The sequence below is a fragment of the Carassius gibelio genome, chromosome B14 (genome assembly GCF_023724105.1).
Source record: "Carassius gibelio isolate Cgi1373 ecotype wild population from Czech Republic chromosome B14, carGib1.2-hapl.c, whole genome shotgun sequence".
NCBI classification, from domain to species: Eukaryota; Metazoa; Chordata; class Actinopteri; order Cypriniformes; family Cyprinidae; genus Carassius; species Carassius gibelio.
Genome location: NC_068409.1, coordinates 9205267 through 9217975, shown reverse-complemented (window position 1 = coordinate 9217975; position 12709 = coordinate 9205267). Strand labels below are relative to the sequence as shown.

General features: G+C 37.2%; 1 protein-coding gene across 1 annotated transcript in view; it reads right to left on the bottom strand.

Moving 5' to 3' along the window:
- LOC127970895 (testican-1-like) overlaps nucleotides 1-12709 on the bottom strand; it is a 235333-nt gene continuing 222624 nt past the window's right edge. Inside the window, exons 8-12 of the mRNA XM_052573599.1 lie at nucleotides 7410-7526; nucleotides 6900-7121; nucleotides 6730-6792; nucleotides 6504-6641; nucleotides 1-5336 (exon numbers count right to left, since the gene is read on the bottom strand). Of these exons, the coding sequence (XP_052429559.1) occupies nucleotides 5137-5336; nucleotides 6504-6641; nucleotides 6730-6792; nucleotides 6900-7121; nucleotides 7410-7526 (740 nt within the window). The 3' untranslated portion in view covers nucleotides 1-5136. The remainder of the gene's footprint in view (nucleotides 5337-6503; nucleotides 6642-6729; nucleotides 6793-6899; nucleotides 7122-7409; nucleotides 7527-12709) is intronic.

The following is a 12709-nucleotide window of genomic DNA, read 5'->3' as shown; positions in this document are numbered from 1 at the left end:
GACGAGGACAAACTCCAGTTTTATTCAGACAAACAATTTCTCAAGGAACCATTTTACAGCTAAAACTAAAAATAAAAAGGAAGAGAAAGAAAGAGAGAAAGAAAGAGAGAGAAACCAAACAAACCAAACAGAGCAAACAAATCAGCCCAGAACAAGAACATTCCACTGGGACTCTCGATCAGGAGGGGAAATGACGGGAAAACACCAGAACAGAGAGAAATCACCGAAGTGGTGCCGGCATTCGGCCACGTCTGATGTTACTCGGGCTCACTTTTCAGATCTGACCCAGAACTGGCCATTTCTGAGATCACGGACCACGGGCACTGAACTCAAAACTCTCCTGTTTCGTAGTTTAGTGATTTTTGAGCACATAATGTATAAAATACACTCTTAAAAATAAAGATCTCAAAGGGCGGTTTCACAGCGAAGCCACAGAAGAACAATTTTTGGTTTCTCAAAGCACCTTTAAGTAAATCTTCTTTTGAAAAACCTTTAACATCCATGGAACCTTTCATAGACGTTAAAGGTTCTCCACTGAACCATCAAATGCCAATATAGAACTTTATTTTTAAGAGTTTAGAATGTTTCATTTCAATAATTGAATTGCACCTCATTCTCAGTCATTAAATCTGATCAGCCATCTACAGTAGCTATCGGTTTGGGCTGTTAAAAACCCACACTGGCTCAGATTGAAGAGTGAATCCGGTGCGAACAGCGGCACTGTGACGGTGGAGAGAGAGAGAGAGAGAGAGAGAGAGAGAGAGAGAGAGAGAGACACGGGGGTCTGTACACTGAACTCAGGACCACAGGAGGGTTTTTACACATCCAGACTCAGGCAAGGCAAACGGACGAAGCCACATGACGTCATTAATTACATCTCCAGTTGAACATTCAGCATTTTTCTTCTTTTTTACACATTAATTATTGTCTTTACAGAGTAAAAAATATAGAGAATTAACAAAGGAAACTCTTGCAAATATGGCCATCAACTGTTTCATCTGTAGCTGCAGGTGTGAGCGGTCAGATCACCTGTGTGTGTGTGTGTGTGTGTGTGTGTGTTTGCGGTAAAATATGTGAAAACATCTTGACAAAGCTTTTCTTGCACCTTAGTACAGGAGCGAAGCAGGCGGAGGCGGGACGGGCCGGGGGAAGTTTACAATTGCAGGCCAGGCATCAGAAACACAGCAGCACTAGAGGAGGGGAGAGGTCACCTCAAAGGTCAAAGGTCATTGTTATCATCAGAAGTCCATGATGCAGTTCTGCAGAGATCAGATCGGGGTGTGTGTGTGTGTGTGTGTGTGTGTGTGTGTGATGCTCTCAGCTTATCATGACAACAACTGATTTCATCTGAGAATGTGTGAGAATAAACACAGAGAGAGAGAGAGAGAGTGAAAGAAGGATGGACTTCCTGTAGCTTGATGCTCATATTTCAGGATAGGGCTGCATGATTGAACAAAATATAACCAAAATCCCAATATGGCTTAGTTTAAATCAAAAAGGCTGTGATTGAATTAAAAATATAAACGTGCTGTATGTTTCAGAGTGAAGTGTGACGGTGTGTTCATTTACACGTGAGCAGCTCAAAAAACATCTTCCTGCCAAAATAAAAGCTTTGAGATTTAATTTGTAAAAACTAACAAAATAAGAAATCCATAAACAGCAACGTAATTTTATAGTTGATATTATTTATAACAATATAATATTATTAATAATATTATTTTCTTAAATATGCTATTCACTGTTCTACACTGAAATATTATTTAATATTGCATTCATTTAATACTGTATTTAACATTTCATAAATATTTGAACTCGTGCAGCCCTGTTTTAGGGTATCTTAAAGAAACAGAAACCTTGTGTTGTTCCAAACCTGAAAGATTTAGTCTTCCCACAGCTCTCAAATCTCTCCAGTTACATGAAAACTAACAGTGTCTGTTGTTATATATCATGTTGTAAACACATTCAATAAAATACAAATGAGATTCTAGAAGTGCATTTCTTAAACGCAATAGAAATGCAATTCCTCTTGGAGAAAAGTTCTTAAAATAACCATTTTATCTTCATTTTTTCACTATAAAGAACCTTTTGCGGAATAGATGTTCTTTGTGGAACCTTTGATGTCAATAAAGAACCTTTCATTTCAAGACTGTATGATGCTTTTATGTTTTATTTATTTATTTATTTTACGTGTGTGCTATTTTGTTTAGTCAGCTTTCTCTGTAATATATAAAAGCAGTGAAAACTTTCTTCAAAAACCTGTTCATACAGGTTTAGAACAACATCAGTAAATGATTTCTTCCTGATTATTCACTGCTCTTAATATATTAAACGTATCTCCTACTCCAAGCTAAACCACCATTTAAATGGGAATGAAAAGGTTCAGTGGGGAACACAGGAAAAAAGAATAGAATAAAAAGGTGTTAGGAAGCCATAAGCCCATCAGTTCGTTCCTCTGTTACCCATAATCCCTCAGGAGCACCCAGAAACTTCCCCTCTGGGTGCAAAATGCCTGGTAAAATCCATCTGCAGTGGTGTCTATGATCACTGAGCGAGACGTCTCCTTCTGCGGAGTACTCACCGCTGACATGAGCGAGAAAAGACATGCCAGAGAGCTGAGAAACGAGTGTGTGAATATAGTCAGAGGAACAGAACTAAGCTGCTGTGATCTGATATCAGCACTAAACTCTTCTGCAGTGTTTGTGTTCATCCGATCCGGTCTAACAGCGGTGCATCACCAGTTCCTTCTCGAAAGGAGCCGAGCGGGGAATTGCACGAATGCTGAGCAATGGAGATTAAAAAAAAAAAAAAAAAGTGAAATTTACAACTGTATGCAAATTAAAAGCAGAAAACAGCAGGTGGAGGTTGTGATGCCTGTCAGAAGACCTCACGTGTGCTTATAAAACGGTTTAAGCTTGACATATCCATCTATTTTGATCGAATGATGAATGCAGAATGAGATGAAGATTCGAGGCGGACGTGACTCCAGGGCCTGGAGTCTCACGGATGCGCTAACGACGGCAAATTCATCTGCAGACAGCCGTCACGCCGTTTCATTCGCCTTCTGTTTTTCAGCGAGAAGAAGCTTTCTTTAATGGTTTGAAAAGGTCAGGCTGACGAGCCGTTTGATCACTTCTGAATTCTGTCAAGCCCAAACTCTCCAGCTCCAGCGAACGGATCACACAGAGAGCCGACGCAAAGGTCACGATCCACTTAAACACTCCGAGACGGTGAAAGAAAAACAGAACAAAACAGAATGAGGGACTCTGAAATGAAATCATCAGCTGAAGACAACAAACAAACGATAATATCAGGCTCACGGCTGCGCTCACATCACGTCACAATTACTGCAATTACCAGATTCTGTTCACACGCTTCGACGCAGATGCTATTTCTCACTATGGCATCCGTGAAACTAAATACATGAATTTATGCTCAGAAGTTTTGAAAAACAAAGAAAAGGCTCCAGGCGAAACTGCAATAAAATGAAATCATATCAAGCAAGCAGTCAAATAACTTTAGTCATTTCAGTTGTTTTACATGATGTCACACTAGTAAACACTGCAAAAAGTGCTGTTCTTCCTCAGTATTTTTATCTTGTTTTCCAGTATTAACATCTTTAAATTAATTTATATGAACTTCAAATCCAAAATGACACATTAAGTCTTGTTTTGTAAGATTTTAATGCTAAGATTTGAAACGGTTTAGAAGTTTATGCTTAAAACAAGAACAACTATCTGCTAATGGGGTCAGAAAAATAAACATACAAGATGATTTTTCTGACCCCATTTGCAGATATTTGTTCTTGTTTTCAGCAGAAACTCACTTGGAGTCTTGTTTTTAGACATATCTAGCTAAATTAATTGAGTTTATGCTTAAAAGAAGAACAAATGTCAGCCATTAGGGTCAGAAAAATAATCTTGAAGACAAGTTCATTAAAATGAAGATTATTTTTCTGACTCCACAACTAACTGAAATTAATTAAAAAAGTACTAAAATAAAAAGCTAGGTCGAAATAAATAATATGAATTATACATTTATTTTAAAATGTAAAAATGAAAAATAAGAATTAATAAAACCATAAGATATTATTTTTGAAAATTGACATTAAGCAAATATAAATGTTTTATTGGCAACTGAAACAAAACTTGTGCTATAAAACAAGACAAAAATACTGAGGGAGAGCAGCACTTTTTGCAATGGAGTTCATCTAGAAGTTCACAGTCGCATGCATGAGATTTGCTACTTCTAATTACAGTAATTGTGAACTGACGTGAAAGCAGCAGAAAGCCAAGCACATACAACCCGACTGAAGCTCATTGTTCTGTGCGCATTTACACCGTTTATTGTTGTTTTTGTGCACATTATGCTCAGCTAATCACAGTCTACATGCATTAATTACAAGATCATCCTGCACAAACTCTCCTCATTCTCACACAAAAGCAAGGGCTTTCAGGTCATTTTTGCACGGATTTAGCATGCAACAAAAAATTCAAAGAAATCAAAAAATGCACGAGCCAGTGCTTTGGGAGAAATTCGCCATTTTCTTTCTCATGCAATCTCATTACCTTGTTGCTCTTTGCTCAGATTTGAGATTTGAACTAGTATTGTAGTTGTAGGGTGTCTCACACAGAACCAACATTAAAGCTGTAAGTTCACTACGATCCGCAGCCTCTTGTGGCAGATTTAAAACATGAAAGCGCGATGAGCTTCGGTCTTGTAGTGTGCGTTTGGCTTAAGCGCACCTGATCCTTGCCCTCGAAGGTCTCAGACGTCGTCTCCTGCATTCAGCAGTGGTGTTCATGCATATCACCACTGAGAATGAACCTTTTAAAAAGATCCTATGAAGAAAACTGGTATGAAGCCCCGAAATGCTGAACAATCTCGTCATGCACGTCTACCGTCTAGAGCCGGTCTAGAATACGCAAGAGCGATCCAGGAGAGTTTGAACGAGGGAAAACAGAGGAAAGAACATGAAGAGGCGGCTGAGGAAAGAGAGAAAGAGAGAATGAGAAGGACAAGTTTAGATCCAGAATGAGAAGAAGGGGGTGTGTCTGAGGGGGCGGAGCTGGAATGGCTTCAGAAATGTGCATTTTAACATGGGTCCCTGGTTAATTAGCGGAAGATGGGTGGGCGGAGCTACCAGACGTAGCCCATCTCGTCGTCCTCTCCGTCTTCATCGTCCTCGATTGCCCCGCGGGGGTGGAGTCGACCCCGCCTCTCTTTCTGTCGACCCCGCCCACGCTGTGGAGACTCCTCCTCCTGATCATCCAGTAGAATCACGGCGCCGCCGCCGCCGCCGCTGCCGCCGAAATCTCCAGAAGTCTCCTGATCCTCCTCTACACACACACAGAGGCAGATGAAAGGGAAGGTGTCAGGCGGATAGACAGCGGGTGCACGTGTGTGTTCTGAGAAGATCATTTATTATATATAAAATATGATATTTTATACATTTTGAACGAGAACTCAAGAAACACTGTTGAATAATGCAGCTTCAGATGTAAGAGTTTGCTGCAGGAATCAAAATGTGTGTGTGTGTATATCAGTGTTGACTAAGACTAAAATTAAAAATGTTTCCAAAGTTAGTTCAATTTAAATATAAATATTAGATGAAAAACTTAAACTTGAAAACAAAATTAATGAAACTAACTGAAATAAAAACAAACTAAAGTTCTGTATAAATATTAAAAATATACACATAATAAAATTACTAAATTATTAAAAGTCTTCAGTAATTTCAGTAATTGAAATAAAGCTAAAACAAAAGTGCTGAAATAAGCTGAAGTACTACAATTACTAAAAGTAAAACTGAAATAAAAAAAAATTGAGCTATACAGAACATAAAAAAATATGAAATCACAAACACAAAAACTTAAACCATTAAAAAACATTTTCTGTAAACTAATTAAAGCTATCTATCTATCTATCTATCTATCTATCTATCTATCTATCTATCTATATATATATATATATATATATATATATATATATATTATAATACAAATGTAAACTGAAATAAAGCTAAAATTAAATAGCTTATAATTAAATAAATATAAAAACAAGCATTAAATTTTGCTTTGGTAAGTGGGTAAGTAAAAATAAAAAAAAAATAAAAAAAAGTAAAAATAACATTAAATTCAAGTACTAAAATCGGAAAAATGTAAATAGAAATATAGCCATACAGAAAAAAAAGAAAAATGCAAAACCACAAAATAATAACTGAAAATAATTGAAATGAAAGCTGAAAATATAAAAATAAAATATAATTTAAAATATTAACGAGTATGTAAAGCTATGATCCACATAAAAAAAAGTCTTCTTTTAAAGTTATTTTTTCCAATCATCAGTGTGTGATTGTGAAACAGTGTGAAGTAATTAAATAAATCGATGCCCCCAAAATAAAATATTAAGTGACAAAAGAGCGAGGTGCAAATGGCCATGTGAACTATGAACAAATGCAGTAGATAATCCTAAAACGAGACTGATGTGTGTTTTGGAGTCTGTACCACAGGTAGGGTTTCCCTGTCTGCGGGATCCTGCGATCTCATTGCCGTATTTGTCGACACACCAGCACTGACCGCTGCTGCCATGACACTGAGTGGCCTTAAAATACCCGTCTTCAGAACAGCGCGGCACATACGCCCCTGCACACACACACACACACACAATTACAAGTCTTTTCATGCTGGATTCAGGGGGAGGAGCTAACAGCTGTTCATCAAATCCACCCACCAATCAGAGTCTTCCTCCGGCTCTGAGAACGAATCCTGTTCATCTCGTTCTGACACGGCATGCCTGGAGAAACACATTTAACAGTTTTTTTTCTAATTCAAGTTATGCCTAGCTCCCCATTGTGAAATAGTCCTCAATATAATGTTTTTGTCTAATGTCATATAGCTCACCGTCAGGTTTCTGGAAACAGTAGCACCACTCGTTGTTGGACAGCTTTCCGTCTTTGAAGGAGTCGCAGGAGTTGAACAGTGGCCGCATGCACAGCTCGTATTTGTCAAGGTAAATGGCGCTGAGCTCTGATTGGTCGAGCAGAAGGTCGTAATTCATGTCCAGCTTGTTGAACATCCACCCGAGAGAATCTTTACAGATGGGCAAAATGCTGGTGTCAAAACCTACAGAGAGACAGAGAGAGGGAGAGAGAGACAGAGAGAGGAGAGAGAGAGAGAGAGAGAGAGAGAGAGAGAGAGAGAGAGAGAGAGAGACGCTCAGGTTCACACTGGTGCACACACGTATTACGATAAATAAACACATAAGAAACTAAATAAAATAAATGATCTTCTTTTTGTAACATTTATTGGTTTTAACACTAAAATTTAAATTTAAATTTCAAACAGAACTTTTCATATATAGTGGACAGAAAATCCTGAATAAAGTGGTAGTGACCCTGAGCTTGAACTCACGTCCTTGTGCAGTGTCACTCGTGGTGCTCTTAAGGTCTCTGTTGGCGTCCGTGTGCAAAACCCCAAACCAGTCTTTGAGTCTGGATGCTAAACTTTTCAAATCAGCATCGCTGCAGCCTACAGAAACACACAGACACACATTTAAATGAGCACGTCTGTGAGCTGATGATATATTTATCTGTCTGACTTCACAATAGTTGTGCGGGAGACACACACTGAGGAACTCTGATTACATTCAGCTCTCCGAACAATGCTGGTTTCTATTTACAAACTATTTCCAGTCCCTGAACAGAGAGACTCAACAGACACAGGTCAGAGATCAGAAGAACATTTCTCCTTCACGCCTCTGGAAACTTAATGGAGTTAACTTCTATTGTCAATAAAATGCTTTTCACCTAAAATTCCAGACCTAAATGAGTAACTTGTCATCTAATTAGAGTCTAGAGCTCTAAACTGAATGTAGAGCAGCTGAAATCATCTGTTCATATTGAGATAACTCAAGCTCTCATTCGTGATTCTTCTGTTATTATGAAGTGTGTGAGTGATTGAAACAGCAGGAAGCCTCAGCGGAATAAAATCAAGGGCTTTATTCGGATGGTAATTGTTTTTTCGTGATGGTTTAAGGTAATTTCAGCTCTTACTTCTGCTAGTCTGTGATTTTATTGCCGTTTGAATCGGAAATGTCAGTGATTTTCTCCTAAAAGCCCAGGAGAATATTCCAGACCGAACACGCTAGTGTTTCTGACAAGCATTGAGGTCGCATGTTAAATTAATTCTCATCTGAATCGACATTGAGGAGCGCCGTAGGGCGGCTGTTTGACACTTTCACTGTAACGAGAATCTGAGTTTTTGCCGTAATGGGGGCTTGTTTCAGAGAATTGCTCCAAATGAACTACATGAATAAAATGATGTTGTTTCCTCGATGTGATTTGCCACGCTGGAATAAGGTCACGTGACTCCCTGTGAATTAATTGACATTTGAATGTTTTACCACGAAAAGAACAATTCAGAACTGAGCTATCGAAAACCTGGAAAAAGAACACTAACATCCTGTCTACACAGGAAGTACCTCACAGACCCATCAGCTGGTCTGATAGATTAAGCACTTATATTATACATTTTTTATAAAAAAATACAGACATATAATAAAATATAAAAAGCTTATTTAACCTTGTTACAACATTTATCATTTTCATTTAGTTTAACATGATGTACTATATGTAAAACAATGTACTGAAAATGACAAAATAATAACAAACAAAAAAAAATTACATAAAGTACTAAAATTAAATAGATAATATAATAAATACAATTTAGTATAATATAATTAGTGCTGTCGAACAATTAATCACTATCAATCACATCCAAAATAAAAGTTTTTGTCTACACAAAAAATATATGTGTGTTCTCTCTATAATATATATATATATATATATATATATATATATATATATATATATATATATATATATATATAAACATATTTTAAATATATACATGCATGTGTTTGTATTTATATATATACATAATAAATATACACAGTATAAATACATGTATTATGTAAACAAAAACATTTCTTTTGGATGCAATTAATCCCAATTAATCGCTTGAAAGTACTTAATTAATATAAAAATATATTTACTAAAATTAATATAAAAATATAATATTATATAACTGAATTTACAGCTAGAAATAAAAGCTTATTAGTAAGCCAGAAACATAACAAACAGAAAGGAGAAAACTGACCAAAATCTATCCATTCAAACGCATTTATTTACATTTCTTAAAAGATGATTTAAAACCAAAAGCCAAAGCTGAAGCAACAGCTCAATTGACTCTATTGATGCAAAGGAAGCGATTTAATTTTGAATGCACAGTCTTGTTTTGTTGGTTTATATTCTTACAGCACTGTGTCACACGCACACACACATATGCTCCTCTGTATAATCCTGTATATCTCTATATCTGAGAGTGTTGGATTATTTTGGTAGCTGTGTGAATCACACCTTTGAGCAGGAACCAGATAACACTGCAGTGTAATTCCTCTATTCTGCTGATATATCTGAGCTATGATACATCGCATCATATCTCTGTGTGAGTGTCTGTATTGCAATCATGAATCTGGTTTACACTACTCATAAAGCAGCAGAAACACACTGTACCAGTGGGGAGGATTATGGAGATTACCTTTAGCATGTGTCTCTCTGTGTGTGCGTGGCCAGTAAACACGCTGGACTGGGAAAACATGAACAAGTGTTGATTTTATTTTCAGAAATAGCTGAAGATTACCCAGCTGACTGAAACTCTTTGAGACTGTTGAAACGGCGACTGCAGTAAATCTAGGAAAATCCGGGATTGCGATGTAAATGTAGGCTAGTTTCCCATAAACCCACATAGCTTGTAAAATCGATACAAAATAAAATCAAATATAAATGCATCATTTTTCCCTTGACATTACACAGGACAAGCGGTTCTGTAGAAAGAAAAGCTACAGTAAGTATTTAGAAATCATCTTTCTGATGTGTGTTACACTGATTTCTCTTTATTTTTACAGTTCCATCTAGTAACAGCACTTGCGAGATGACACACTTCACCTCTACAGACGAGTGTGCTTGACTGCAGTCATCTGACAAAGGAGGAGGAAGTGCAGTAAAGGCTTTGATGGTGCAGTAAAGCACCATGAAGTGCTGTAAAACGGATCTCGTTACTGTGGCGACTGATGGGTGTTGTGTACGCACTCTTACGAGCCTGTAATGTAATTATCCTACAGAGATAAACCCTAATGAAACGACACACGCTGCAGCTTAACCAGAGACAGACACACAGCTCTGCTGCCAACACCTGCCAAAGTCTCCAAACAATAGACCAGCACCGAACACACACAATGTGCTTTCACACTGCTGCGCTTACAGAGAGGACCTCAGTGAAAGCATCTTCTTACACAGAACAAGAATAAAAGTGGAAGTCTGCTGGAGTCGCCCTGAAGTGTTTAAAGTGCAATAATTCAGCTGAATTGTGTTGCTATAGTTTTGTGACAGAAACATGTCACTTCTATTTCCACGAACATCAGCGCAAAGCTGCAAACTGGAAATTGGCAAGTGTCAGGAGGGAAATGGCTTTTCAGAATAAGCCACCTGACTGATGGAAAGTGATAACACACACATACACACACACACGCTCAGCGCTGTCCTTGGTCCTTAGATAAACAGCCAGATCTGAAAGCAGAGAAGAAGATTGGCTCATATAGAAATAGAAATGTATTGTTTCCTTGTGGCTTGAAACATACTCTAGATTCAGATTGTCTTTCTGATCAAATACTGTCATGATGAACCAACAGTTCATTAAACTAAATGAAAAATGAAAGAGTTAACAATAGAATGATATTTAGTGTGAGATATTTGACTCTAACTGAAGTCTAATTCAGTGCAGGTTTATCAAGTGCAGGAACACATCATTTTAATATACTGTCCAAGCATTCATGTCTGTGTTCTTGTGTAAACAGTTGTCTATAAGACACTCTTGCTGTGTTTAGGGTCATTGTCCTGCTGGAAGGTAAACCTTCTGCCTAGTCTGAGGTTCTGAATGCTCTGGACTGGGTTTTCATTAAGTATATCTCAATATTTTGATGCAATGAGCTTTTCTTCTACTCTGACCCTCAAAGTCCCTCAGTCCCTACCGCTTAAAAACACTACCAGCACACTTTACTTTTTGGATGGTACTCTGCAGGTGATGAGCAGTGCCTGGTTTACTTCAATTATTATGCTTGGAATTGAGGTTCATCAAACCAGAGAATCTCATTTCTCACAGTCTGGGAGTCCTTTAGGTGCTTTTTTGCAAATTCCAAGTGGTTTTTGTGTATCTTCAATGAGGAGAAGATTGAGTCTGGCCACACTGACATAAAGCCCAGATCGGTGGAGTGTTGCGGTGATGTTTGTCCTTCTGTGTATATGATCATGGAGCTCAACTAGAATGACCATCAGGTTCTGGGCCACCGGTCTAGACAAGGCCCTTCTCCTCCATCAGTTGCTCAGTTTGGCCAGGAGGCCAGCTCTAGGAAGAGTTCTTGTTGTTTCAGACATCTTCCATTATAGATAATAAAGGCTACATGATTCTGCGAACCTTCAACAAAGCAGATTTTTTTTTTTTCGAGCTCTTCTCCAGATGTGTGGTTTGACGCAAACCTGTTCCTGAGCTTTTTTTTTACCTCAGGGCTTAGTTTTTTTGCTCATATAGGGATTATTAGCTGTTGGACCTATTATTAAGACATGCATGCCTTTTCAAATCATACCCATTCAATTGAATTTGCCACAAGTTAACTTCACTCGAAGTATAGTAACATCTACAAGCAATATGAATCCTCCTGGGCTAAATTTAAACTGTCCCAGATAAGTTTATGAATACAATGGAAACATTTACGTTTTTTTCTTTTCTTTTTTTTTTTTTTATGAATTTGCAAAGGTGTTAAAAACCTTATTTTTTATTTTTGTTATATTTTTTTTGCTTTGCCATTATGGTGAACGGAGTGTTGAATGATGTGGAATAAAAATTAATTTTAAAGCAGTTTAATATAAAGCTCCAACATAAAAAAAGTATGCAAAATGTCAATACTACTATTAATTTTTTTATTATTATTTTTTTGTCTCACTTTATTTTCTGTATTGTTCTGAATACCATTAAGTTTATAACCTTTGTTGCGGGTTGAAGGCAACTATTTTACATTACTTTTAAAATGTACTCATAAAATGTGATTTACTCTCTCTCTCTCTCTATCTCTCTCTCAAATATTTGGACCCGGGTGAAATATAGTCAGATTAGATCTGTATAGATCTATCTATAAATACTTACACAATCAGAATCTCCTTGAATCAAGAAATTAATTGCAACTAATTAAATTTGCCATCTCAACACCCCCAGTTTCTATTAATAAAAGGTTTCAAAACATGCAGCGTTGTAAAAATTACAGCAGAACTATAAAATAAATATCTTTTATAGTTTTGTTGGACAATGGGGTTCTTTGAGTCAAAAAGGCTGAGAACTGCTAAAATAGAGTCTAAACAAGACAACGCATGTATTAACCGTTTAACCAACACTTTAATTCACACGTGTGCTGGTTGAGATGAAATAAATAGTCAAAACGTAGCTCATGAATATTAATGAGGCGAGGTTCTCTTTCAGCTGCTGCTGTTGAACAGCATGTTCTCTGGACTGTCATGTCGGGTTTCGCTCGAGATCACAGGACTGGTGAGAGAAATTACAGCAGAGAGTCTAATTAAATCACTGCATTAACTAGTTGTTTAATT